The 26630-nt window shown below is 32.6% G+C and overlaps 2 protein-coding genes across 3 annotated transcripts in view; both read left to right on the forward strand.

Annotated features, from left to right (window-relative positions):
- LOC142341776 (uncharacterized) overlaps positions 1-26630 on the forward strand; it is a 645707-nt gene that overhangs the window by 507691 nt on the left and 111386 nt on the right. The window lies entirely within an intron of this gene.
- LOC142341059 (uncharacterized) lies at positions 751-5766 on the forward strand. The gene is made up of 2 exons (XM_075391902.1): positions 751-989; positions 5391-5766. Exons 1-2 carry the CDS (start codon positions 987-989, stop codon positions 5652-5654), a joined length of 267 nt encoding a protein of 88 aa, XP_075248017.1. The 5' UTR covers positions 751-986; the 3' UTR covers positions 5655-5766.

Genomic DNA, 26630 nt, shown 5'->3' on the forward strand with positions numbered 1-26630 from the left:
CTATCGGGTTTCATTATTTCGAATTTAATTGATTTAAAAAAAATAAGCGAATTTTCCAACTTTACTGTTTTTGTTCTTTATTGTCTAACTGTTACCAAGCCTTATTATGGACTGATCCCATATCTTTTCCGGCGAATTACAAGTTATATTGTTAGTTTCAGTTTTATCTGACTATATTATGACTTTGATATTACGTTTTGTTTTTTAAAATGGACATAAAGTTTTTGATGTAATTAATGTTTGTTGTTGTTGTTGTTAGATTTTGCCGTTCGTCTTTACTCGCTTTCTTAATATTGGCATATCTCAATAATTTAATGCATCATTTTTTACTCCACTGAGTTATTTGCTTTGGAGACTTTCTTTTCGTTCATACACCATTTTTTTTTTTAAAATACTTGAATTTTTGGGTTTTTCTATGTTCCTCATTTGGTATACAATCAAGCCAAAATTGTGGATGAGCGGGGTCGGAACCTTATGTGCGATCGCACATTACCAAATCGCCTTGTTCAGTTATTTTCTTAAATGCTAATCTAACACTTTCGTGTAAATTATCCTGCGGAGAGAGAAAGTATTTTAGCCTATATTCGTGTTTGAAGTTATCAAACAATGATAAATGACTTCGTGAACAAAATAGAGGTTTCATTCAGTTAAATAGTTGAAACTACCAACCATGCATAACCTCTGCTTTCGTTTTTGGCTTTGGATCTTTTTTGATTTATTTGATTTGTTTTGTTAGTTGAACGTGCTGCTTGTTCTTCGAGGCAGGTGATATTAAATTGTTAGCTTATAACTAATCTAAGCCAAGTTATTGTGCGCTGTAGTTATTAACCATACAACCATTGTTATAAACAACTTGCCAGACTGCGTTAGAGATTTATTTCATTTGAAACAAAAATGAACTGAAAAAACAAATCAAACTTACTGAAATTAATTTGTTTGTATTGCAAAAAAAAAACCTTTTTATTACCCGCAGCAGATGGAAAATAATGGTGAGTATAACTGTTGAAAGTATTATAGGTTTACTTAATGCAAATAGTTGGTTTGCTTTGGTTTTGTTTTCTCTCAAAAATAAGTGTAATGATATTAATGAATTCGATTGAAAATAAAAAAATTTTTCAAAACTATTTTAAAAAATGGTTTTCAATGGCTTTTTTTTATAGCTTGATTTACTGTCCGGAGGAAACTTTGAAACTTTATTTATTTTTGGCAATAATTGGCAAAGTTCTATGTGCCAAAATTTTCATTTGAGTGCTAACATTTCCAGAGCTGATTCCCACCAATTTTGTGTCTCCCTTAGGAAAATTTATTTTTTTACTAAGCCGTTGAGAACATTGTTTTGGCTCATTTTAAACATTTCCGCCGCTCAAGCAGCAGTGAAGAAGTTGAAACCGCCTGCGGCTGTTTTTTGGGGTTTAAGCTGGCGTTTAAGCTGGGTTTAAGCTGTCGTTTTTAAATCTATATCTGTTTTTTAACAAAACGGTTTGAAAATGAGTAAAAGTGACTCAACAGTCCAACAGACGCTGATATCATTCATATTCGCAAAATCATCTCATGTAGGTGAAGGTGTAAGCAGAGATTGAAACACATACATTTGACAGATAAACAGCAATTTTATCTATCAGACTTGTAAAATTATTTTTGCAAAACCTCCAACACTGATAAAAAGGACTTATACAGCATATATATATATATATATATATATATATATATATATATATATAGTTGGTAAAAAAAAATTTTTTTTGGTTTGCATTTGATCAAAGTGAGTGTTCTAATTAACAAAAAAAATATTTGTGAAGAGAGAAGTCAAGTTAATGTATACATTGCTGAAGAAAAATTTAAAATAGCCCGACAAGAAAATTTACTAAGACCAGTAGGCATAATGACTACAACACGAAGGCAATTAAATAATAGATGCCAGATAGAAATCAGTTACGATTCACTTTCAAAGTAATTGCGCCAGCTTAAACCGCAACAAAACGGCTAACGGAGGTGTTAAATTTTTCGCTACTGTTTGAGCGACGAAAATAAACATTTAAGAGCAATTTACCGCAGATCTTTGAAACTAAACGCACTTTTGAACTCGTTTCACGGCAAATTCTTAAATTTTTGTGTTAGAGCTAAACAGTTGACGTGTAAACGTTGCACGCTCAATACACCCAAACGAGGTGAACAATTGTTATTTTCAAAGAATCTCAAATATCTTATGGAGCACCCGACAAACAATGAAGAGATGAAAATTACAATAGGATGATCAGTGTGGGAGACTAAACAGATCATGAGAATCAGTCTAGGCATTGAAGTTGATCTATCTCGAGGGTAGTATGGGTAGGGAGGGCAGTGTGATGGTGGGAATCATGCTGAGCAATTGATTTTGGCTCCGCACTAAGTTCCCGCACTGGAACAACAACAACTCAACTCTGCAACGCAGAAAGCACTCCACTCACAAAGAGGCAGAGGCTTTTGCTCAACCACAAAATCATTATATACACCCTAGTGACAATTAATTGTATACACAGAGCACAAACTGGCCGCTCTATCTCTGGAGAGGTTGTCTGGCTGACGGAGGCGCACGGAGGGTGCATCTTCAATTAAAGATCTTTGTTCTTTCTTTCGCATGATACATGCATATACCCAAACAACACGTTACTTTCATCGCACAAGCCGGCTGATTTTCTTCTGGAAGGGTGTTCTACCCCCCGAGACGCACTGAAAATGGTGCCTCTCTCTCTCTTTCTTTCTTTTTCTCCTCTCTTTTTCCGTTCCTAACTCTCTTTTGGCACCCCTATAATTATTCTTTTGGAACCAGGACCCCACAATAAGCAATGCACTATAAACCTTCGATTTGCTCAACTGTGTTTTTTCAACACCAATGGTTCGATATGCAAGTTTTAGTTAAGGAGACTAGATAACATGTAGTTAAAAACAGCTAATTTCAAATTTAAAAAACACATCTTTTTATATCTTCTAAAACATTTGATTCCACAGTCTTCAAAAACTTTAGCTATCAAATGATTTAGCAAACATTTCTTCCAGAGCAAGTTGCTAAGATCTCTGATTATGCAGTGTTTCTCCTTCGATTACACAAAGAAATACAAACATAAACAAAACTCAAAAAAAACTTATTCTTTTGTAAAAAAAAAAACTGGTATAAAAGGCCGTGAAAACAAAAAGCGACGCACCAAAAATGCCACATTTTGAATTTTGTTTTTAATATCAATAATTTTTAGCAGCTTGTATTTTTTGAGAGTTGATAATAAATTGACAAAAAAAAACAGCAAAATATGAAATTAAAAAACATTTGTAAAGTTTTTTCAAAAAACGTTTGATTTCAAAGTCAAGAAAAAATTTATCAATTAACTATAATCAGCAGACGGGTTTCTCTGTTCAGTTTTCCATTAAAGTGCCCAGAATGTGACATCTGAACTGTCAATAAATTGACAAGAACGTAAAAAGAACCCGAAAGGCGGAAAATGTCCAAAAATTGTAAATTTTTGTAAAAATTTGTTCTTTCAAAGCAGAAAACGATCACTTATAACGTTAAATTGCACTAAATATTAAATTTTAATCAAATATGAAACCGTGTCAATTTTTTGTTGACTTTAAGCTAGAAGTTCACTAAAAAAATGTACAAAGAAAGAAAAATGTCGCAAAGCTCAATAAATCCTTGTTCGTTTTAAAAATGTGGATCTTTAAAAGTCAAAACGACCGTAAGCTTTCGAGTTAAAAGCAAAATAGGTTTCCCTGAAACCCCTTAGAAAAGGAAACCAGTTGGACTTGTCATTATTTCGTTTTAGTTTTAATTATTTTTTCCGTAACTAACGGAAAAAATGGGGAAATGCAAACAGCTTTAAAAAAAACATCGAATGATTACAATAGATCTTTTGGAATTGAGGGAACAACGATCAGACTAAAACTTGCTGGGCTATTGCCGTTCTCTGTTGGATACATTTTATTGTTCCGAATATTATGGATATGGATTATTTGAGTAAAAAGTCAAAATATCAAACACAAATGATGCAGTTTGCTTAATTAAGGAGCTAAATTAGCTAATAACCGGCAAAGGTTTAATTCAAGTACACTCTCAAATAATCCCCAATTAACACTAGCTTGTTTCTGAGTCACCAAGAATTGTGTCAGCAGTTTTGAGGTGTATTATAGCTGTAAATTTAAACAAATTGGACTACAAAAGCCTATTTCCAGCCATTTTTGGTTGAAAAAAGGCTGAAATTTGACTAAATTAGCAGAATTTTTGCCAACAAATTGAACCAAACGGTTGAAAAACGCCCGTGTTTTTAGAGGTAAAACAAACAATACTATCTCTACCAATTTTCACAAATTTTTAAAGCAAAATTTGCAAAAAATTGCACAAAATACGGAAAATGTGATAAGAAACAACGAAAATCTGTCGAACGTTCACAAAAGTTTAAACCTCGATAACTGTGTGGAAAAAGCGAAAATCACGAAACGTTTTAGTTATATTTTAATTGAAATCAGTGACATTGTAATTAACATTTTTCACAAAATTTAGCAAAATTGAAGAAAATTTTTGTCAAAAATAGTGAAAATGTGAATAAACGGATTTCGGTCCACTTTTCTCAAATTTTTTAACCATTGTAATTCTCTTTAAAAATGAAAATCAAAAAAAAATCTTTTTACTTCTACACTCTACGCTGGACAGGCTTTCTAATGATACCACTCACAACCCTCTACGATGAATATATTCATCGGCGAAAATTGTCTGAACAAAAAAAACCTGTTGTGTATATAGTTCCTCCCCCACTAAAGTGGGTCGGAAAAATAATATAAAAAGGACATCTAGCTGTCGGGAAGGTGAAGATTTCTTTCTGATATGGAGACTCGGCACAGTATAGGGCTGCTTGGTACAGTAGGTGTGTTTTAATTTGAAAAAAAAAACCTTTTTTATTTTGTAGTATAAAATATACTGTGGCATAGGAAGCATACCATGGCAAAGGCTTCAAACTGAATAAACAAAGAATCAAGCGATTTGAAGCTGATAACATTTTTAACATATGATTTCAAGTAAACATATAGTCGGTCAATGATAGGCCTGTATGTTTGTTTTATACTGTAAAAAAGGAATGTAAAGTTATTTACCTAGTAATATTCGATAGGGAAAATTATTATTGCTAGCAGTGAAGTCATTCCATGATATCGCTGACTTGGCAAAAAAGAAAATGTCTCATTCAGTAACTTTTTCATTTTATTTCAAAATGTATTCCTCTCTAGCGTTTGTTTCGATTGTGTGGAAAAGTACAACAAATTACAATTCCTTGTGAATTCTTCTCTAAGGAACAAAGAATCTAATATCGGCATGCATCCCATGAAACAGATTTGAAGCAAAAGCTATTTAGTCACTGAAATTTTAGGTTAAAAAGAAAGGAAAGAGTAAATCGGCCAAGAGCTCTAAAAAGGGAAAGAAGGGAGGGAAAAAAGGAGGAAAGAGACCCAAAACAGCGCCCGATGCTAAACCAGCCCCAATTCCGGACCCCTTCAGCCAGGCTGCCATGCTGAATGCTTATTACATATGCCACGATGCAATCGAATTCCTGGAATTGAGGGGATACGGGTCCAGCTCAGGTGGGAAGAAGAAAAAAGGCGGGAAAGGCAAGAAAGGAAAGAAGAAAAAGTAACTATTGACAATGAGACAATAAAGTGGGACATTTATTTTCCAATCGATGACATTAGTAAGACTTGGCATTTCCGAGTCTTGCATGAATCCCCCCCCCCCCCCCCCCACAATTCTTAGACTGAAATTCTTCCCAAGTTTTGGGAAAACGTTTTGAAATTTGACCAAACTTAAAATCGAAGCTTTTCGATTATTAGCAGGTGCAAGTTTTTGAAGAATTGTTGGTGAAATGATATCCAATTTCTCGTTAGATGTAAGGTTGCTAATATGACTTTTTATTTAAAATCAACGATGAGTTATTAGAACTATTATGAAAAAACTGGGATCAATTCTTTTTAGCCAAATTTTACCCCCCCCTTCACACGTGATACATTTTAACACAGCAATATGCTAAACCTAATTTTTAACGGGAGGTCATTAAAAGCACGGGAGGGGCAGAATAGATTTTAAAAATAATCAAAACTTCGATTTTCAGGTTATTTCAGTCGAGTCACAACATTCACTCTCGAAATTTCATCAGGTTATCGTCACAAGACATTTTCCTAACTTCACAATAGTCTGTAACTGTAATTATATCTCATTTCTAATTATTCATAAAGTTCCAAATTTTAATACTGCCGCCCGTTGAAAATTTATCACTAAGTTGACCACAAAGTTAATTTACTCTCTTGAAAATCACAAAATTGTATAATGGGTCAGATTTGAAACTTCTGTGTACATTGACGTTCAATACAATAACGAGCTAGCGCTTGCCCCTGTCAAATAAGATGGAACATCATTTGTCGATATTACGTCTTCAGTTCCACAACACGTATTTTATACAACCCGGGTCGAGGTTTTTGGGTAAATTTACGTAAGAAATGCGGTGAATGCGGTGAATTTTTGTAAGAAATGCGGTGATTGCGGTGAGTGCGGTGAAAATAAATATTTCAGCACATTTCACCGCATTTCTTACAAAAATTCACCGCAAAATTCACCGCATTTCTTACAAAAATTCACCGCATCAACTTTTGTGGCAAAATAATGTAAGAAATGCGGTGAAAGCGGTGAATGCGGTGAAAAAAAATAATTCACCACATTTCACCTCATTTCTTACAAAAATTCACCGCCAAAATCACCGCATTTCTTACAAAAATTCACCGCATATGATTCCAAAGTTTAATCAATCTGATTTATATTCACAAGAAATTCCAAAGATGGTAGTGACAGTTGGCGCAGAGGACTAAGCAGTGGAAAGTATGCAGGAGGTCAGGGGTTCGATCCCGTGTGGGGACCATTGTATTTTGTAAGAATACTGAAAACGCGGTGAAAATAAATAATTCACCGCGATTCACCGCATTCACCGCAAAAAGATGTAAAAAATACGCGGTGAAAATTTTTTTTTTCACCGCATTTCACCGCATTTCTTACGAAAATTCACCGCCAAACCTCGACCCGGGAAGAAAAAAGCGCCTTAAAGTGTAATTTATGGCAAACATTAAAACTTTAAAATGATTGGTAACTTAAACAGTATCTTTGTCATTTGTCCCCAAAATTCTCAAAATAGCTCTATTTTACTTAAGAGAGAGAGAGAGAGAGAGAGAGAGAGAGAGAGAAACACTAAATTTTTCGATTATTTTACAAGGAGACTGATTTATTCGAACAAAGTGTGCGCGCAAAGTTTTCTCAATTTTTTTTCTATTATCATAACTATTAATCACAACACAATAAGTTTCATGTTTTTGATTTAAACGCAAAAAAACATTACTAAAGCCCTTCAAAACTGAATACCAAATTCTTAATCAAATGTGTTAGCGGGATTACGAACACTGTAGCGCAACAACCCAGATGAGGCGGGACGAGTTTTGGCACGTTAGAGATTGAAGCTGTTAAAGCTCAAAAGATATTTGAAAGAATAAGAATTATTTTAGGAGATTCAAAAGCGAAGAAAATTGTGAAGATTTTAGCGAAGAAAATTGTGAATCTGTCGTACATATAGTCTAAATTGTAAATATAAAGTTTACAGTGTACATTTGTTAAAAAGTTAATGTATCCACAATCAGGTGATTTTGGGGCGTATGAGTGGGCGTCATTTCATTATTACCAGCAAAAGTTTAGTTCACTTGAGATGGTTCACAAAGTTGCATTTCCTATTCATTATTAGTAGATAAATATCAATATTTGACAAACATACAGTTCAGAACTAATTGACATTCATTTTCTAAATTGTTAGCTGCAGCTGTCGTTATAAATGTGGTTTGTTTTCTTTCTGAGTTTATTAACATAAGTTAAGTTTCTAAGCTCTATGATATTTTCTAAGTTCTTTTTTCTGCTCCAATAAAATGATTGAAACTTTTTTCGCTTGTTATGGCTAGCGGAATGATGTCGAAGAGTTTATCGTACTTAAAAACCAAACCTACTGTTTCGAATATCAAAATTTTGTAAAGGAAGTCTGAACTCATGCCCCCAGGAGTTGTCTTTTTTCGGAGGATTTAGGACCTGATGCTCGTTAAAAATTTGTGATCTATCGTTATAGGTTTTTAGAAAAAAAGAATAAAGTGGTTTGTAATCATTTGTAATCATTGACCAAGTATTTTGATTTCTATTTCCATAGTTGTGAACTGCGTAGCCTCTTCTGAGATCAATAGTAATCCAGATCGTCCTCTTGGTTTGATTCCATTTGGAGTGATTAATGTAGTGAATGTTTCTTAGAAGCAAAGCTAACTCTGGTCCAATTTGGGAACACATCTTATGAACTGAAAATTGTTTGAATGCTGATTGCCGTTTTTTAAAATTTTTCTGAAATTAAGCGTGTTGTCAAACAAAGCAACTCACAGTCCATCGATATTAGAAATCATTTTGTTTTCTTTGGAAGAGTGAAACACTGTTTGTTCTTCTGATGATTGCAAAAGATTTCAAAATGCTGATCCAGTTTGGCGTTGAGCCATAATTTATTTGAAAAAGAAGTATAACGGCGTTCATAAATTTGATTCAGGAATCGATTGATCAATTTGGGAATTAAAATTCTAGCATCGGTTGCATCATCTGTGCATTGTATCCTTGAGCATTGATCATCAATGATTTTCGAGATATCATATATTTAAAGATTGTAAAGTGGGGCACATTTCCTTGTGGCACTCCTTGTTCAATATTAAAACAGATGGATTTGGAACCGTTCATTGCAACCCTCTGTTGCTTTTCACATTGAAATGATTCATTCACATTTTTTGCGTTTTAACCAATCCGAATATCTAATAACTTCTCGGTTATTATGTCCTCTGATACAGAATCAAAGACTCCGGATAGATCGAGAAAAGCTGTAGATTTTTTTCTTTGTCTATTTCAGTGCATATCAAAATTTTTGTGCAGAAAATTGCGTCGGATATTGACAAAAGACTGCACAAAACTTTTTTTTGTATTTTGTATGAAACTTTGTTTCTACCTGAAAACTCGTTTAGTTATTGCGCAGAAGGTTTTTGAAAATTTTTAGCTAGAGCGGGAGTTTATGAAATTGGTTTGAGTTTGATGGCTCTGAAATATAGTTTTTTGTGAAAAGAATTAAAGGTAGGGTCGCTGGGCTTGCATTGAGTGTCGAGAGAAAAATTGCAACGGATGGGGTCTGTAAACTGTTGATATTCCTTTGGAAAACTGAGAGGATTATCAGCTCCTGATGAAACTCAGGCTTCCTCTGGCCAAAATTAACACTGATCAGATCCACTCAAAGTGCAGACAATCCGTAAACACAGAGTATGACAGCCGCTAGATGTGTAAAGAATGACCTAGCTGAAAGCTAACCACAGCTCTCATCTGTCTGGAGCGGTCTGACCAGAGGTCATTTTGGTCTTAGACTGTTTGATTGAAAACATAAAACTATTATGCTATAGACCGATCTGCCTCGGACAGTTTGATGGATTTCATCTCACTACAAGATGATCTGATCGTAAACGCTCAAACATTTTGTAAAAGTTTATTTCGAAAGTGCTGTAGTCTGATGAAAAAAAATTGTTAAACAATCAGAAGGCAATTCTAGTGCACTTGCCATAAACACAAAAAATTGAGATCAAATGTGCTCAAAAAGCACAAGAACACAACCTAATATAACTCAAGATGTTTTCTAATGTCCGCATTGTTTTCTATGGTTCTGCAAAATGCACTTTGCACTGAAGGAACTAGTCAATACCAATTTAAGCACAGGAATCAAATCAAATTAAATATAATTTTCTCAAAAAATTATGCTAATGAAATCATTCAAGTTACTTATAATTTCTACAAAAAAACCTTTAAATTTGGATCACAACCGTTTCTCCCGTATTAACTTTGCAAAAAGCATGAAAATTGCATTTATTTATCAGAACATTCAGCTTGATTGATGCTAAGAAATGAAAAGTGTAAAGTAGTTTAAATCATCCAAATCGTGATGATTTAAACAGGCTTTTAGTTTTTCGTCGGTAAAATTTTTACATAAGGTTTTAGTTTTGTAGAGCAGAGTCAAACAATGAGTTATATCATTGGAAATCCCCTTGAATGTAGATTATACAACGAAAATCTTTATTTTGGAAAATCGCTCTTTTCAGAAGACATTCGCCGATCGATATATTCATCGTATAGAGTTATGAGAGCTATCATTAAAAAACCCGTCCAGCGTAGAATATGGAAATAAAAAAATGTGTCGAATTTTTTCGACCAGGATTTATTGAGGTTCACAATTTGTGTATATTCGGGTAAATTTATTCACATTTTCCGTAATTTTTCTTTTTTCTTGACTTTTTAGGAGATAAAAATGAGTTATATCATTGGAAGGCCCCTTGAATCTAGGATGAAAAATTAAAAACTTTTTTGAAAAACAGCTTTTTTGAGAAGTTATGTTCTGTGTTCGGACCCACTTTAAAGGGGGAAGGAACAATAAATTCAATTGGTTTTTGTTGTTCAGCCAGTTTTTGCCGATTGCTATAGTCATCGTACAAGGTTATAAGTGGTATCATAACAAAGATTGTAAGAAGAAGCATTACATTTTTTCTCTTTCGCCTCTTCCGAGAAGTTACGGCGGATTATAGTTTTGTGAACGTAAGCCTAACTTCTGTTGTTTTGTTCAAACTTTTCGTAATTTTTGGCTAAATTTTATTCAATTTCTGCCAAAATCATGATCAAATTGTTATTGATAGTCGCATTGAAATCAATTTTAACAATAAAAAAGAAGAAACTGTTTTTGCTAAATTTTCAGCAAAATTTCAGAAAATTCAGATGTTTTTTCCCTTTTTTTAATAAAAATTGCAGCAAATATGCCTATTTGGCCTTTTTCTCTAGTTTGACCGGTAGCGAAGACAAAAAAAATGCCGACGCAATCTTTGTTTGTTTAGATATGGGCTTATTGTATCTCCGGTCTAAAAGAAAGTTTTCACGTAATAACAATTTTGTGATTTTTCGATAATTTACCAATTTTTTTGAAAATATGTTTATGATTTTTGTTTGCCTAAAACACCACGCAACGTTTTAAAAAGTGATTTTTCTAAGCTGAGCAGCAATAAAAAGGCCACTTTTTGTCTCATCATTAACTTTTGCAACGAAAAAGCTTTCGTATTGTATTTTGAATCCGGCTTACTTTAAATATTTTTGCATTTTTTCCATCCCAAATGCATGCATGTCTGTTTTCATTTAACAATTAAAATAGAACTAGGTCTCATTTACGTTCAAATGTGGTTTAATTGAACAAATAATGTTTTTCTTGGGCGAAGAGCGTGGCTTTTCCTTGCTCCGACAAGTTGTTTTTGTAAATTTTTGACAAATTTTTGAGTACTGCCAGCATTTGATGTTCTTTTTGTAATCCTATGAGGAAAGCTATATGATGATTGTCTAATATGGTGTCGAAATAAATAAGCAAAAACCTGTCTAATGGTCTTAGTTGATACATAACGGTTTTTAGAAAAACTAACTCTATAAGTAACCAAAATTCATAATTTATTTTTTGATAATGACTCTATCGTCCAACTAGCTATTTCGGTAACACTTGGTTAGAACTTTTTTATTTGCGTTTTTGAAGCAGCAAGAGCAAGACCAGTTCTAATGGTAGAATTTTGTTGTTAAAATTCCACCTTTATTCGGACTCTAATTGCGCGCTCTAAACGCTTTTCAAAATACTCCTGTTCTTTTTGGTCTCTTTTTAAATGTTGGTTACACAACGGAACGAATTCAACTCAAACTTCACATAGTAACAGCACAGTTTACGTGCAGATATATAGCATTAAACAAACATGATAATCTCATTGGAAAGCAGATTTTTTGACTTCAACACTGTTTGCGTAAATTTATTTGTGAAATTTTGATTTCTGCCTTTATTCTTTGTTAAATTGTAGTCTCTTAGCTTAGTCTTACAAATGGCATGTCCAATTGGCGTCCTGGGCAAAAACAAATGGAGAAATATTACCTTATTTTTTATGTGAAAACGACGGTTGTTATCTCCTCCCGTTTTAAAAAAAAATGGCTTCATAAAAATAATGTTTTTTTTAGGTGTGTCACTTTCAACCTTATTTGGCCATCAACTGTCGTAATCTTGGAAAAATGTGGTCAATCTTTTTATATTAAGTGCAATTCAATGTAGTTTTCTTTGCATTTTATAAATTAAATATTTATTTTTGGCGTTGTTACCGCCAGTTTTCATAAGTTTTTTCAAAAAAAATTTGACACTTTCAAATTTTTGTTGTCTTTTGTTGTTTTGTCTGATCATCACATTATTGGCACGTTTATTAGGGGTCACGTTTCTGATGCTGATAGAGGGCGCACTTGATTACTTTTAACATTTTCGTGAACAGATTGTGATTTTATAGGCTTCCACATCGTTTTCTGGCAAAACTGAATGACTATTTGATTTTGTTGTTGCATTTAATTCTGGATAGTGACAGATCTCATTGGCTTTGTTTGAACTCAAAAGTTTCAGTTTATAGCTTATGACTTAGAATTTAATTGTTTTCAAAAAGTGCAAACTTATTTTCGAAATTTTCCCTTCTTGTTTTCCAAGTCAGGTCTTTTCTCCTGAAATGCAAATCATTTAGATTAGTTACTTCGGATGTTGATCTGAATTTTTCATTAGGTTTTCAAAAAAATAGATGGACATTGAGTTTTGGTCGTAAGTAATGCTTGTTGTTTTCATTAGATTCTGCTAGTTGGCATGCCCTTTACTATCGCTAATGTCAAGAATCATCGGCCCTATAATGTGTTATTGTCTAATTTGTATAGTTGTGGGAGACTAAAACATTTTTAAAGGTTTAAACCAATTTTTTTTAAGTTAATCAATTTTTTTTAATCTCTTCCTCATTGGTGTACAATTAACTCAAAATCGTATATGAGCGGGATCGGAACAATATGTGCGATCGCACATTTCCGAGTTAAATTGTAGTCTCTCAGCTTAGTCTCACAAATGGCATGTTCAATTGGCTTCCTGGGCAGTAACAAATTGAGAAATAATACCTTATTTTTTATTTGAAAACGATGGTTGTTATCTCTTCCCGTTTTAAAATAATTGGCTTCAAGAAAATAATGTTTTTTTAGGTGTGCCACTTTCAATTTTTTTGGCCATCAACTGTCATAATCTTAGGAAAATGGGGTAAATCTTTTTATATTAAGAGCAATTCAATTTAGTTTTCTTTGCACTTTTATAATTTAAATATTTGTTTTTGGCGTTGTTACCGCCAGTTTTCATAAGTTTTTTCAAAAAAAATTTGACACTTTTAAATTTTTGTTGTCTTTTGTTGTTTTGTCTGATCATCACATTATTGGCACGTTTATTAGGGGTCACGTTTCTGATGCTGATAGAGGGCGCACTTGATTACTTTTAACATTTTTGTGAACAGATTTTGATTTTATAGGCTTCCACATCGTTTTCTGGCAAAACTGAATGACTATTTGATTTTGTTGTTGCATTTAATTCTGGATAGTGACAGATCTCATTGGCTTTGTTTGAACTCAAAAGTTTCAGTTTATAGCTTATGACTTAGAATTTAATTGTTTTCAAAAAGTGCAAACGTATTTTCTAAATTTTCCCTTCTTGTTTTCTAAGTCAGGTCTTTTCTCCTGAAATGCAAATCATTTAGTTTAGTTACTTCGGATGTTGATCTGAATTTTTCATTAGGTTTTCAAAAAAATAGATAGACATTGAGTTTTGGTCGTAAGTAATGCTTGTTGTTTTCATTGGATTTTGCTAGTTGGCATGCCTTTTACAATCGCTAATGTCAAGAATCATCGGCCCTATAATGTGTTATTGTCTAATTTGTATAGTTGTGGGAGACTAAAATATTTTTAAAGGTTTAAACCAATTTTTTTTAAAGTTAATCAGTTTTTTTTAACCTCTTACCCATTGGTGTACAATTAACTCGAAATCGTATATGAGCGGGATCGGAACAATATGTGCGATCGCACATTTCCGAGTTAAATTGTAGTCTCTCAGCTTAGTCTCACAAATGGCATGTCCAATTGGCTTCCTGGGCAGTAACAAATTGAGAAATATTACCTTATTTTTTATTTGAAAACGATGGCTGTTATCTCCTCCCGTTTTAAAATAATTGGCTTCAAAAAATAATGTTTTTTTAGGTGTTCCACTTTCAATCTTTTTTGGCCATCAACTGTCATAATCTTGGAAAAATGAGGTCAATCTTCTTATTTTAAGAGCAATTCAATTTAGTTTTCTTTGCACTTTTATAGTTTAAATATTTATTTTTGGCGTTGTTACCGCCAGTTTTCATAAGTTTTTCATAAAAATTTGACACTTTTAAATTTTTTTTGTCTTTTGTTGTTTTGTCCGATCATCACATTATTGGCACGTTTATTAGGGGTCACGTTTCTGATGCTGATAGAGGGCGCACTTGATTACTTTTAACATTTTCGTGAACAGATTGTGATTTTATAGGCTTCCACATCGTTTTCTGGCAAAACTGAATGACTATTTGATTTTGTTGTTGCATTTAATTCTGGATAGTGACAGATCTCATTGGCTTTGTTTGAACTCAAAAGTTTCAGTTTATAGCTTATGACTTAGAATTTAATTGTTTTCAAAAAGTGCAAACGTATTTTCTAAATTTTCCCTTCTTGTTTTCCAAGTCAGGTCTTTTCTCCTGAAATGCAAATCATTTAGATTAGTTACTTCGGATGTTGATCTGAATTTTTCATTAGGTTTTCAAAAAAATAGATGGACATTGAGTTTTGGTCGTAAGTAATGCTTGTTGTTTTCATTAGATTCTGCTAGTTGGCATGCCCTTTACTATCGCTAATGTCAAGAATCATCGGCCCTATAATGTGTTATTGTCTAATTTGTATAATTGTGGGAGACTAAAACGTTTTTAAAGGTTTAAACCATTTTTTTTAAATTGATCGATTTTTTAAAAATCTTACTCATTTGGTGTAAAATAAACTCAAAAACGTATATATATGCGGGATCGGAACAATATGTGCGACCGCACATTTCCGAGCCTCCTTGTAATTGTTTGAGAGACAACAGCAGACATGCGGTAATTCAAGTGGAGTAATAATACGAACCTTTAGTTACTGTTGAGTTTTTGTATACTCATTTACTATAAACAATAAATATTTCAATTAAGATCTTGAAGATCTTCATTTTCTTAATTGAGACAAAAGTCAGAAGACGCAAAATGTTGAGAATATTTCTTTTGGAACTTGAGATAAAAAATGTTTATATTTCTTTTCAAACCACTGAATTTTTTCACGAATCGATTCCAGTCATGCATAGTGACAACGTCAGCTTTTTCACGAGCCCTGAGGATTTCCTTTCACACTTGTGAAACTTGATTGATTAAACTAAAAATATTGTGTGAAAAAATGTAGATAGTTAGTTGAACTCGTAACAGAACTTCAAGATTTAAAAATTCTCAAGTTTGATTAGTTTGTCAAAATTTTACTTATGATCAAGTTGAATCGAAAAAAAAGTTTCACTAGTGTCAGTTTAAATTATATTAAAATTTTTATTTTGTGATCAGCTCCTGTTTGCCTTTTCTCGAAATGCGCAGACAGAAACCTAATTTTTAAAGAAAATGTTTAGCAAATTGAATGAACCAAAAATTAAATTCTCTTTAGAAGCAATTTCATGCTCCGAATGGGCCCTCTCAGGATATTTTCCATGCTTTTTCCAAATGAACTTTTCTTAAGTGCTCAAAATTTAAGTAATGATCGTTTGCACATAATGTTCACCGACATTTCATCCTCGCTTATCCACGTTTTGATTTAATTGTCTGCCAAATGAGGAACAGATAACAAAAAACATTACAAAAATTCACTAACTGTTCAACAAAAAAAGAATTGAAAAAAGTTTGGACTAGAAAACCGATTACCTGGGCCATTTTGAGAGTACTGGACAAGATGAAAATAAAAATCAAACAGAAGCAAACTTTAATTACAACCAAAATTGGATGCCTATATTTTTTTTAAAAAACACACACTTAATAAAAAAACAAAGTCGTATAGAACCCTAACTTAATAAATTAACATGTAATTAATTACGTAAGACATGAGACCTGTCGGTAATGGGTCTCAGTAACCGGTCGACGAAGAAGAGCAGAAACCACAAAGTTCAAAAAGTAAGTTTTCATTTATGAAAAAAATCAAACTGATTAAAACCAACACGTATCAACTCGGGTTATTAACAACGTTAATTTACATGTCATAGGAAGCAATTGAAACCTGTCATTAACCATAATATGGCAGACGACACGAAAACGGCAAAAAGGCATAACTTTAACAGGAAAGCGGTGCCGCAACCATTGAAAATATAGACTATTCACGAAAAATATTAAATATCTGCAACTGCACATTTTTTTAATGCCAAATGGTCAACTCATTAGTGCGATATTTTGGCAAGAAAATAAACAACAAAAAACAAGCAATTATCAAAAGATCACTCTTCTCTTATGAAAATGAATAGTACCAAAACCAAAAGGTTGAAAAAAATATAAAGATTGTCTTGTGGTTCAAAAAAAGCAGATATGAAATGAAGTTACAAAGACCGAGCTATGAAGTTGACCGAAAAAAGACAAAAAAGAGAAAGCTCGAGAATTCACTGGTTTCTCTTTTATACAGTTATTTTCAAGAAATAAAACAAAGAATGAGCTTTCAACTCAAAACAAAACCGGTTAATTGCAAATTCTCGCGGATCTAGTGGTGCTTGTTAATAAAGAGAACGCGCATTTAGACCGAAATAGCAACAAATAAGGAATTCGAAAAAACTCAAAATTTCACAAAAAGTTTATCTAAAAAAGTAGTGACCCATTAAAACTATAAGACATTGGACCCTAAATACATTTTAACTTGAAGGAAAAGATTTGATTTTTTCCGCTTGCATCTCATTTGATTTGAAATGTCTTCTTTGTAAAAAAGTTTTTATAAAAATATGAAAAAAGAACCACAAAAGTTGTTCACCATCTAAATTTCTAGCTCTAAAGGCGTCAGTCAAAACATGACCAACAGCGCAAAGTTTGTTCGGACCGACTGAAAATTGATGAGTGCTGCCATTATTTGGACTAAGTTACTTGTTAACGGCAATGAGAACCAAAATATGTAAGTAAAAAACTATTTTCTTCAAGAAAGAGGTTTCATTGAAAGTCACTAATACCGATAGCTCCAAAGTGAAATCATTGAATAGTTTAATTTTAACATCCTTTGAAGGGATTACGAATTAAAATTGCAACCTATTTACCGAACTCTTTGAAAAAGATCTTCCGTGCATCTTTCAATGCCAATTTGAAGTACTAGTAATGTTAAATTTTGAAAACGATCAAATTACAATTTCAAATATAGGGAAATATGTAAAAATCTCAAAATTTTATGAAGTTTTCAGTAGGAAAACCCAGAAACGATTAGTTACATATAAAACGGTTATAATGAAAATTTTTGCATCACTTGAAATAGATTGTTTCCTTTGTGTGTTGAGACTAAGCAACTTAAACCAGTTTAAAAAATGGCAAACTTCATGACTTCACTGAAAATTCCTTAAAACAAACATTCTCCAAGACCTAAGAGGAATTAGAAAACAACTTAAGGCATTTCGTAAGTACAGCTATAGATCCTACAACACCCATTTGTATCTTTCGTGAATAGGACGATGATGGCAAAACAAAAAAAGTCAATTAAGGTTTACCAAAACCCATTGTCAAATTCAAAAAGATTACATTATTTTCTCCGAAGACTAATTTTTTTTCTTTTTTGGCCGAATATGGGGATTTGTATGTAGGATCTGTCAGTAATATAGCCTTTATTTAATATAATTCTTGTCATTATTCAACGTAGAAAACAAATTCCAAAATTAATTCGAAAAAAAAACAAACCTCAATGTAATCTGAATTTTATTCATTTATTTTTACAACCCAAGATGTATCCAAACCTAGTTCTGATTTTGTTGTGCGTCCAATAAAACAATTAATTATTGCTTGCATTTGCAAAATAGATCGATTAGAAATTGAGAAACTTCAGTAAACCAAAAATATATGATGCATTTGAAATAATTATTGAGTTAATTTTCCAAAAAAAGTGGCAAAATTTCAATTCTAGAAGACTCCTACAGGAAAGTACAAATAGCAATTTTTGAGGTTTCATAGAATTTATCAGCGGATTTGAGGTCTCTATTTCCGACATATTTAAACAAAATGATGTAAAAAGCCGTATTTGGAGCCATTTTTGATTTTAAAATATTGAAATTTGAAATATTCGCCAAACTTTTTAACCAAAAATCTTGATTAAAACCAATCAACAATCATCCTCTATCCTCGAAATTAAAACCAATAACATCGTTGTTAACAATTGTAACAATTTTATAGCATAAGGAAAACGTGAATAAAACAACAGAATTCCGACTACTAATCACACAACTGTAAACCTCGATAACTTCTTGTAAAAAACGAAAAATCAAAAAATCTTTTTGAATCCATACTCTACGCTGGACGGGTTTTTTAATGATACCAGTCTCAACTCAATACGATGAATATATCGATTGGACAAAATTGACTGAACAAAAAAGCCCATCTGAGCATATAGTTCCTACCCCCACAAGTGGGTTGGAACAATGATCCAAACAATGAAGGAGGACTGGCATTAATAATAGTGATAGAGCAAACGACAAGGATCTATAGCGAATTGATAGTAACCTTCATATGCAGCACTTTAGTCCACAAACTGTATTCTACGCGCAAAGTTTTCGAATAGGCTGAATTTTGGTGGAGTCATTTTTGTTCCCGCCGTAGGCAAAGTTATAAGTAACAAATAAGCTGCTGTATTGTAAAAACTCAATTTTTGGTAAACTACTATAAAGCTGATTGTCTGTGTTCTGGTAAACTTACGACAACTTAATAAATTTGACAAAAAGAGTTCAAATCAGGAAAGAGACGTTAAATTAAACAGGAAGGAAGATTACAAGAAAGAAATGTGATTGGTAACTATGAAGTTCACTGAACACGGTACTATAGGGCCATTCTGTCTATTTTTAGAGGTTGTTTATCTTGAGGCTCTAGACAAAGTTGTGATAAAAGTCTCAGAGGCACTTTGTGAAGCGCAAAATCTGTCACGTCAGATAGGCAAATTGGTCTCCATGTATTTCTAGTACCCCAGGTCATTCTTCACTCCGTCATAAAAGAGGGCACTTTTTGAGCGAGCGGGGAGGGGGGGGGGGTTGTTGGTGGGGGATTTGGTAGGGGGTGTGTTGGAGAGAATCGAGGAAGAGAGAGACAGAGAAGGGTTTGGGTTTTTATATACCCCTGAGAACAACAAGCCCGGTTTCTGCGATAAGCTTGCAAGCAAAACAATCAGATGGACTTATTGCCTCTGATCGGCTGACAGATTGGCTCAATAGGAACTGTTTCGAAAAGTTTAGAACCGGCTAATGGGGCTTCTATATTGATCCAGAATTAAATGACCCATTTATAGACAAAAATTAAGGAGTAATAAATCGAAGCCTGAAGATAATACGCCTATAGTTAGTACTGCTCTGCGCCCGGTCAATGTACTGAAGTAAAATTCTGAAATGTGCCGTCTTCCGCGTGTATTGCTACTTTTCAGTAGTCATGGAAAGATCATATTTGATCTCATACAAGTTAAAAACGAATTCCCTTCATATGCAGCACATTTTAAATCTAAGTGTTTACTCCCGAATTGTTTGTTGTTCCTTTTCTTCTGAGTGACCAAATTCTGATAACCAAGCTGATCTTTGCAATAAAGTTGACCAATTAAAAAAAAATGCCCAATACGACCCTTTCAAGACTCCAACAAACTCATACACGATTCTTTCCGACCCTGCTGTATTCAAAGCTGTATTTAAAAGCAAAACTTTGCATGCGCAAATATTCAGCACGAAAAAATCAACAAACTGCTGAGCGGTATCAAACACTAGTGATATAAAATAGTTGCTGTATATAATACTCAATTCTATCATATAAAATATCAACTCCGGCCATGACAACAATCGAGGAAGTTGGCGAATTAAAAAACATAGCCGTAACCGTTATACTGCAAATGAAAAGTTTAACCGTTCAAATGCATATACTTGAACAAAAAAGGCCCCATTATCAATTGTTTTAGAGGAAAACAAAGAAAAAAATCATGAAGCGAAAGACATAAAGATGAACAGAAAAAATCTTAAAATTGATCTTTTTGTAATTTTTTGACAACGTCAGTGAAAACCGAGTCATTGAATCCTCCACGAGCCTACAGAACACTTTCTTTCAGACAACCAAAAAATGATTAACATAAGATTAAAATGAAAACAAAAAGGAAACAAAATATTGGCGATCTCAAGATCAAATTCACTTTTTGCAAACAAATAGGCACAATTCTTTCAAGGTAATTTGTTCGTTTCAAAACTAAAAAGAAATCAATGAAAAATTCACCTGTGTTTAATTAGAAGGCCTTCCTCATATATACTCGATGAGACTGAACGTCAAGACAATAAAAGTATGCTTAAAAATGGTGTAAATCAAATTATTATTCAAATTTAAAAAGACATACAATGCAATTTTGACAAAATAAAAAGATATATAACAAGTATGTTAAAAATGTTACAATCCTGAAAAAACAAGGCGGCTCAGCAATGTGCGATGACACATAAGGTTCCGACCCCACCCATCCACAATTTTGGCACAATTGTCAACCAAATGAGGAACAAATAGAAAACCCAAAAATTATTTTTTGGGCATCCCAAAAAACCCAAAAAAAGCCCAAGTATTTTTCAAAAAAATTGTGTATGAACGATAAGATAGCCTCCAAAGGAAATAACTCAGTGGAGTAAAATTGAAGCATTAAATTGCTGTGATATGCCAGTATTAAGAAAGCGAGTCAAGACGAACAGCAAAATCAAACAACAACAACAACAACAAACATTAAATACATCAAAAACTTTTTGTCCGTTTTAAACAACAAAATTTAATAACAGAGTCAACATACCGTCAGATGAACCTAAAACTAAACAAAAAAAATATAAATAACGAGAATATAAAAAGGTTTGGTAACCAGTCCATAAAAAGTTTTGGTAACAATTAGACAAAAAGAACAAAAACAGTAAAAGTAAAAAAGTCCCATTTTTTTTCTAAAACAATTAACTTCAAAATAATAAAAACCATTAGAAATCAATTAAAATATCCAAAAATTTTACGATTACCAATGCTTCTATAGAAGAGCATTAGGACCTGTCCTTATTCATTTTATTAAGCGGCTAAAAAGAACAACAAAGAAAACAACAAACAAAAATTCAATTGAAATTTGCCAGAAAACGCTGTCAAAATCGCCAAGCCGTATTTTGCCCTCAAAATATATTCGATTGCTCCATCTTCAAAAACCGATAAAGTAGTATGTAGTCATTTATTAGTGAAACTAGGTAACAAGCGGACAAAAAAGAGAAAGAGCAAAAGTATGTAAAAATTGCGATTCTTTTTCGGAACAAATTTATATCCAAGGTTGTTTATTCATCCAAAGGAATTCTTTGAGACCTGCAATTATCCAGAATAATTCTTGAGTCTGCAAAAAACGTCAAATATGAAAGAAATCAAATTAATTCACTTTTGAACATCCTTTGAAATCCATAATGTCATATTTGACCTGTAATTAACGAGATTAGCTACCAAAAAGAAAAATAAAGAGAACAAACTTGCGAAGTTAAAAAGTTTTTTATTTTTAGTTTTGGAAAACGATTGTTTATGAAATCATGAAAGCCATCAGCTATCTACTAATATCAGAATATCGGCTCGTCTTTTCTTCCATAAAAGCCAATGAGAATCATAACTATACAGGAAATTTCATACAACTGAAATGACAAAGCAAAAATGACAGTCAAACAGAAAATTAAAAAATTCAATTAATTTCTTGAAGAAAGAAGTGTCGAGGCCGTTAAAACGATAATCTATATCTTTAAGGATATTATTATTTTCAATTGTGTTTCAATTTGAACGCTTATAATGTGATAGAAGAACTGTCGATAACGTGATAATGTGACTAGAAAACCTGAAATACTGGCAAATTTCTAAAAACAAAAAAACTGAGACATCTTGTAGTATCAAAGCCAGAAAACAATAACTTGTGGCTTAAAAACGCAATTGAAAATAAATTTCAAATCAGTAGAATGAAGAAGCATTCTTTTTGTGCTGACACTCAGCTGAAAATTGACCAAATTAAGAAAAAAAATGAACGAAAAGTTCATTAAGCCATTGTTTAATTAAAAATCAAATATTTTTAAGAGTCGAAACGATCATAGACTTTCAAGTAAAAAACTAAATGCTGTAGCTTGGAGCTGCTTAGGAAGCCAATTGGACCTATTACTCCAGAGCTTTCATTTGATTTTTTCTGTTCTTTTTTATAAGAAAAGGTCTTTTTTTAAAAAAAAGACCGACTGATTGCAATCCGAATTCTATTTGGATTGTAACAGTCCAAGATTGGCCCAAAACGAGGCCTGTTAATGCTCATTGTCCGTTGGGAACTATTGATTTTTTATTATTGTAGATATAGATAATTTGTTATTTGAAAATTCAATGCAACTTCTGCATTTTTGATAATAAACGAGTAAAGCAAGCAAAAAACGGCAAAGTTTTAATTACAGAGCACTCTCAGCCGAAGTTGAAGTAGGAACAGCCCCCTTCTGAGACTACAAAGATTGTATTATTGTTGTTTGGGGGTGTAGTGCCGGCAAATTTTATCAAATTGGACTAAAGTAGCTTATTTCGTGCTGTTTCTGATGAAAGAGCTGAATTTTGAAATATTTATCCAGAGTTTTTGACCAAAAAAATTAAATCAGAATAATCAACAAGGCTTGTATGTCCTTAAAAATAAAATCAACGCCACTTTCTTTAAAAAATTTCAACAAATTTTAGCAAAATTGATGAAAAATTAGGCAAAAATTTCGGAAAATGTGAATAAAACAACGTGAATTCACTCTACTTTTTTCAGAAGTTTAAACCTCGATAACTCCGTGTAGAAAACGAAAATTAAAAAATCTTTTTTTTCCATATTCTACGCTGGACGAGCTTTCTAATGATACCAGTCTCAACTCTCTACGATGAATATATCGATCGGCGAAAATGGACTGAACAAAAAAAACCCTTTGAGTATTTAGTTACTCCCCCCTCAAGAGGCGTCGGATCAAAAAACCGTCTTTAGCAGTAGTTAATGAAATTATGATTCAAATCGACTAAGTTATAACCAACGGAGCTATTAAAAAAATTTAAAAAGCTGCCATAATCAGACTAAAAATGAAATGAGAAAAAGTAACACAAATATATGCAACACTTTTCGAATTTTCACTAGTTTTTTGTCTGCGAATAGTGATGTAGACAGATATAAACTAATAAGACTGTATCTGTGATATTGAAAATTCATTGCCACTTTCCAGTTTGAGACTATGCGCTAGGACAAAAAATGGCAACAAATAACGACAAATTTCAAAATTAAACAATAATTTAGTAGACTGCATTGATATAAAGTCTTATATATATATATATATATATATATATATATATATATATATATGTATATATATATATATATATATATATATATATATATATATATTTAAGTTTTGTCTATAAACGATCATTTGCTAAAATAAAATTAATTGATTTATGCCTTACACAAAATCAAATAATTTTAGGTGTCCATATTGACACTCAGTTTGAAGAAAACGAAAATATTGTCTATACAAGCAGAACTCAAAAATATCCAGGAATTTATGAACGAAACATCATAATTGTCAATATCCTCAAATTCCCTTTGACCTAACACATTTCAATCCAAAAAATTAAATTTTCTAAATCTTGCATTGTATAAGACTTTAACTTTGAAGTGCCAAAAGTCACTACTAAGAATTAAAATTTCACGGACATCAAAAAGTTGCTTAAAATGTGAGCAGAACTTCCAGAAGAGACGGCGACCTAATAAAATCCAATTAATGTGGGTTGGACCTGAAAGAACATTCAAAGAAAAAAAGCTGATGAGATGACTATCGGGTCCCTTCTGAAACAAAAATTTTTATGGCTAACAAAAAACACGGCATCAACTACTCGAAATTAACCGAAGCAAAAGAATAGAATAATCTTCAAAACTATTGGTGCTAAAGCTGTCCAAACCAAATACATTCAAACTTATTGTCTACTAACGTTAACAAAATGCAGAGAGCTCTTCTTTTTGTCTGAAAAATTTTTTATTTTAGTTGTTTTTACAGTTTTGTTATTAATTTTTGTATTTTTTTGCAAGAAAAATCAAATCTTGCCCAACACCAATTATAATAGAGAGATAATTTGTAGTTTTTCACCAAAAATTGTTCCTCTTGTTTTAAAAGAGATCAAAATAAAACCTGCCGTAGAAAAAGTGTTAAAAATGCAAACAAAAATCAAATTTTATATATATATATATATATATATATATATAAAAGCCATGGCTCTCATATATAGAAAAGCCATGGCTCTTATAATAGAGAGATAATTTGTAGTTTTTCAACAAAAAATGTTCCTCTTGTTGTAAAGGAGATCAAAATAAAACCTGCCGTAGAAAAAAATGTTAAAAAAGCAAACAAAAGTCAAATTTGTATATATATATATATATATATATATATATATATATATATATATAAAAGCCATGGCTCTCGTATATAGAAAAGCCATGGCTCTTATATAAAATGTTGTTTGAAAGTTCTTTTACATAACCCTTGTTTCAGTTAGAAAGACGAGGGGGCCTTTCTGTAATGATATTCAATGACCAGAGAAAAAATACGAAAAAATTAACGCAAAACTCCAAATTAGGCAACTTTATCTTTGATTGAAAACAAATTGTAAAAACAAAATATTAGCTACACATTGAGTTAAACAATATCGTCTGGACGTCATTAGTACACTTGTTTCAACTTCAGAACACTCGAGAAAAATTGAAGCAAAAACGGAGGCGAAATTGCTGATTCAAAAAAAATTTAAAAAAAGGCCAGTACAACAATGTTTTTTAAAACCAATCAATGTTAGACAAATATGTCAATAATAAACGGTGGCTTCTTAGTGAGCATCGATTTAAACTATCAAACTGCCGGCAAAGAGTTACTTCCAAAACACTTTGTTAAAAGCAGAAGTATAAAAGGCCCTCATTAATGCTGAGGTATATTTTTCACGTTTTTCGTACGTGCTTTTGTCAAGATTGGACAAAATGAGCAATTAAACTTCCTTGGGGCCCCTTTTTAAAGAGTATGATTTTGCACATAATTAGCCTTTTTGTTTTAAGTTTTGGCGGAAAATTCTGCTCACAGAGCTGTGAGACCCTCTTTTAATCTTATTTGGTAATTTTAAATTATTTTAGCTGAAATTAACAACGATTTGCGGAAATTTAAAAAATTACTGACAAAGTGATACAAAAATGAAAAATCACCTATTGCCCTAAAAAACTTAAACAAATTTTCCTCGAAAAATTGGCTTTAAAAGCAAATTCAATTATTTACTCTACAATCGATGGGCTTTCTGATGATAACACTAATATTTTTCTACAATCGTAGAAATTGATGATCGGCCAAAATTGATGGAACAAAATTGTACCCAGTTGAGAAAATGGTATCTTCCCCCACTAAGTCAGTCGTAACGAATAAGGAGGCAATCACTGTGAGATTTTGTGGAGGAAAATTAGTTCAGAAGGTGCTGCAAGATGAATATTGGCTCAATATGATTTGTATGGAATTCATGAATCTGGAGACTAAGATGCATGACAAAGTTGTGCGAACTTTGAATGTTTGTATGATCCATTTTTGACTACCATGAGATCAAGCACGCAAAATTTGACTAACAGCAATTCATAACCTGGTGAAGGAAGTCAATAATGACTTCCGATAATTTCCGATTTTCGATTTAAAAGTTACAGTTCGAGTTGAGAATGTCACAACCATTAAGCTGTGATTGCGGGAACATAATGCTATATAAACCGACTGATTTGTAACATTGAACATTAAAGCCGCCTATGAAACATTGATTAATACTTCTCTCTCTCTCTCTCTCACATCAATACACAGCTTATCAAGTTTCTGTGCCCAGCCAACGCACAGCTGCAAACAAAATTTTTCTGCAAGGCGGCCAAACAAAAACAGAGACAAAACAGCAAACAGACAATACACTGCCAAAGAGACCGGCCGAACAAAAACAGAGACAAACAGCAAAAAGACAAGACACTGCCAACGAGACAAAAAATGGCCAAGGAGACGAAAAGCCAAAAAGAGAGAGCAAAGGAGTGTCCCGAAAAGAGTAGCTAGCAAGGATCAGCAGGGTTAAGTTCCAGGCCTGTTCAGATTTGAAGGAGTCTGTTTGAGTGCCGGCAAAGTGCCAAACCAAGATTGAAAACATTAATTGTTCTAAATTTGTAAAAACCTACTTTCCTAAAAGGTAGCTTATTGCTTGAGATGCGCTTGCATTTCCGGACACCGTTCGGACATTTTTGTTGAAAAGCGCAACCTAATCGAATACCGTTCGATTTTTGAAAAAGCGCTGATTTGTTGAACAACGTTTAGATTTTG

The sequence above is a fragment of the Convolutriloba macropyga genome, chromosome 6 (genome assembly GCF_964194025.1).
Source record: "Convolutriloba macropyga chromosome 6, txConMacr16.3, whole genome shotgun sequence".
NCBI lineage: Eukaryota > Metazoa > Xenacoelomorpha > Acoela > Convolutidae > Convolutriloba > Convolutriloba macropyga.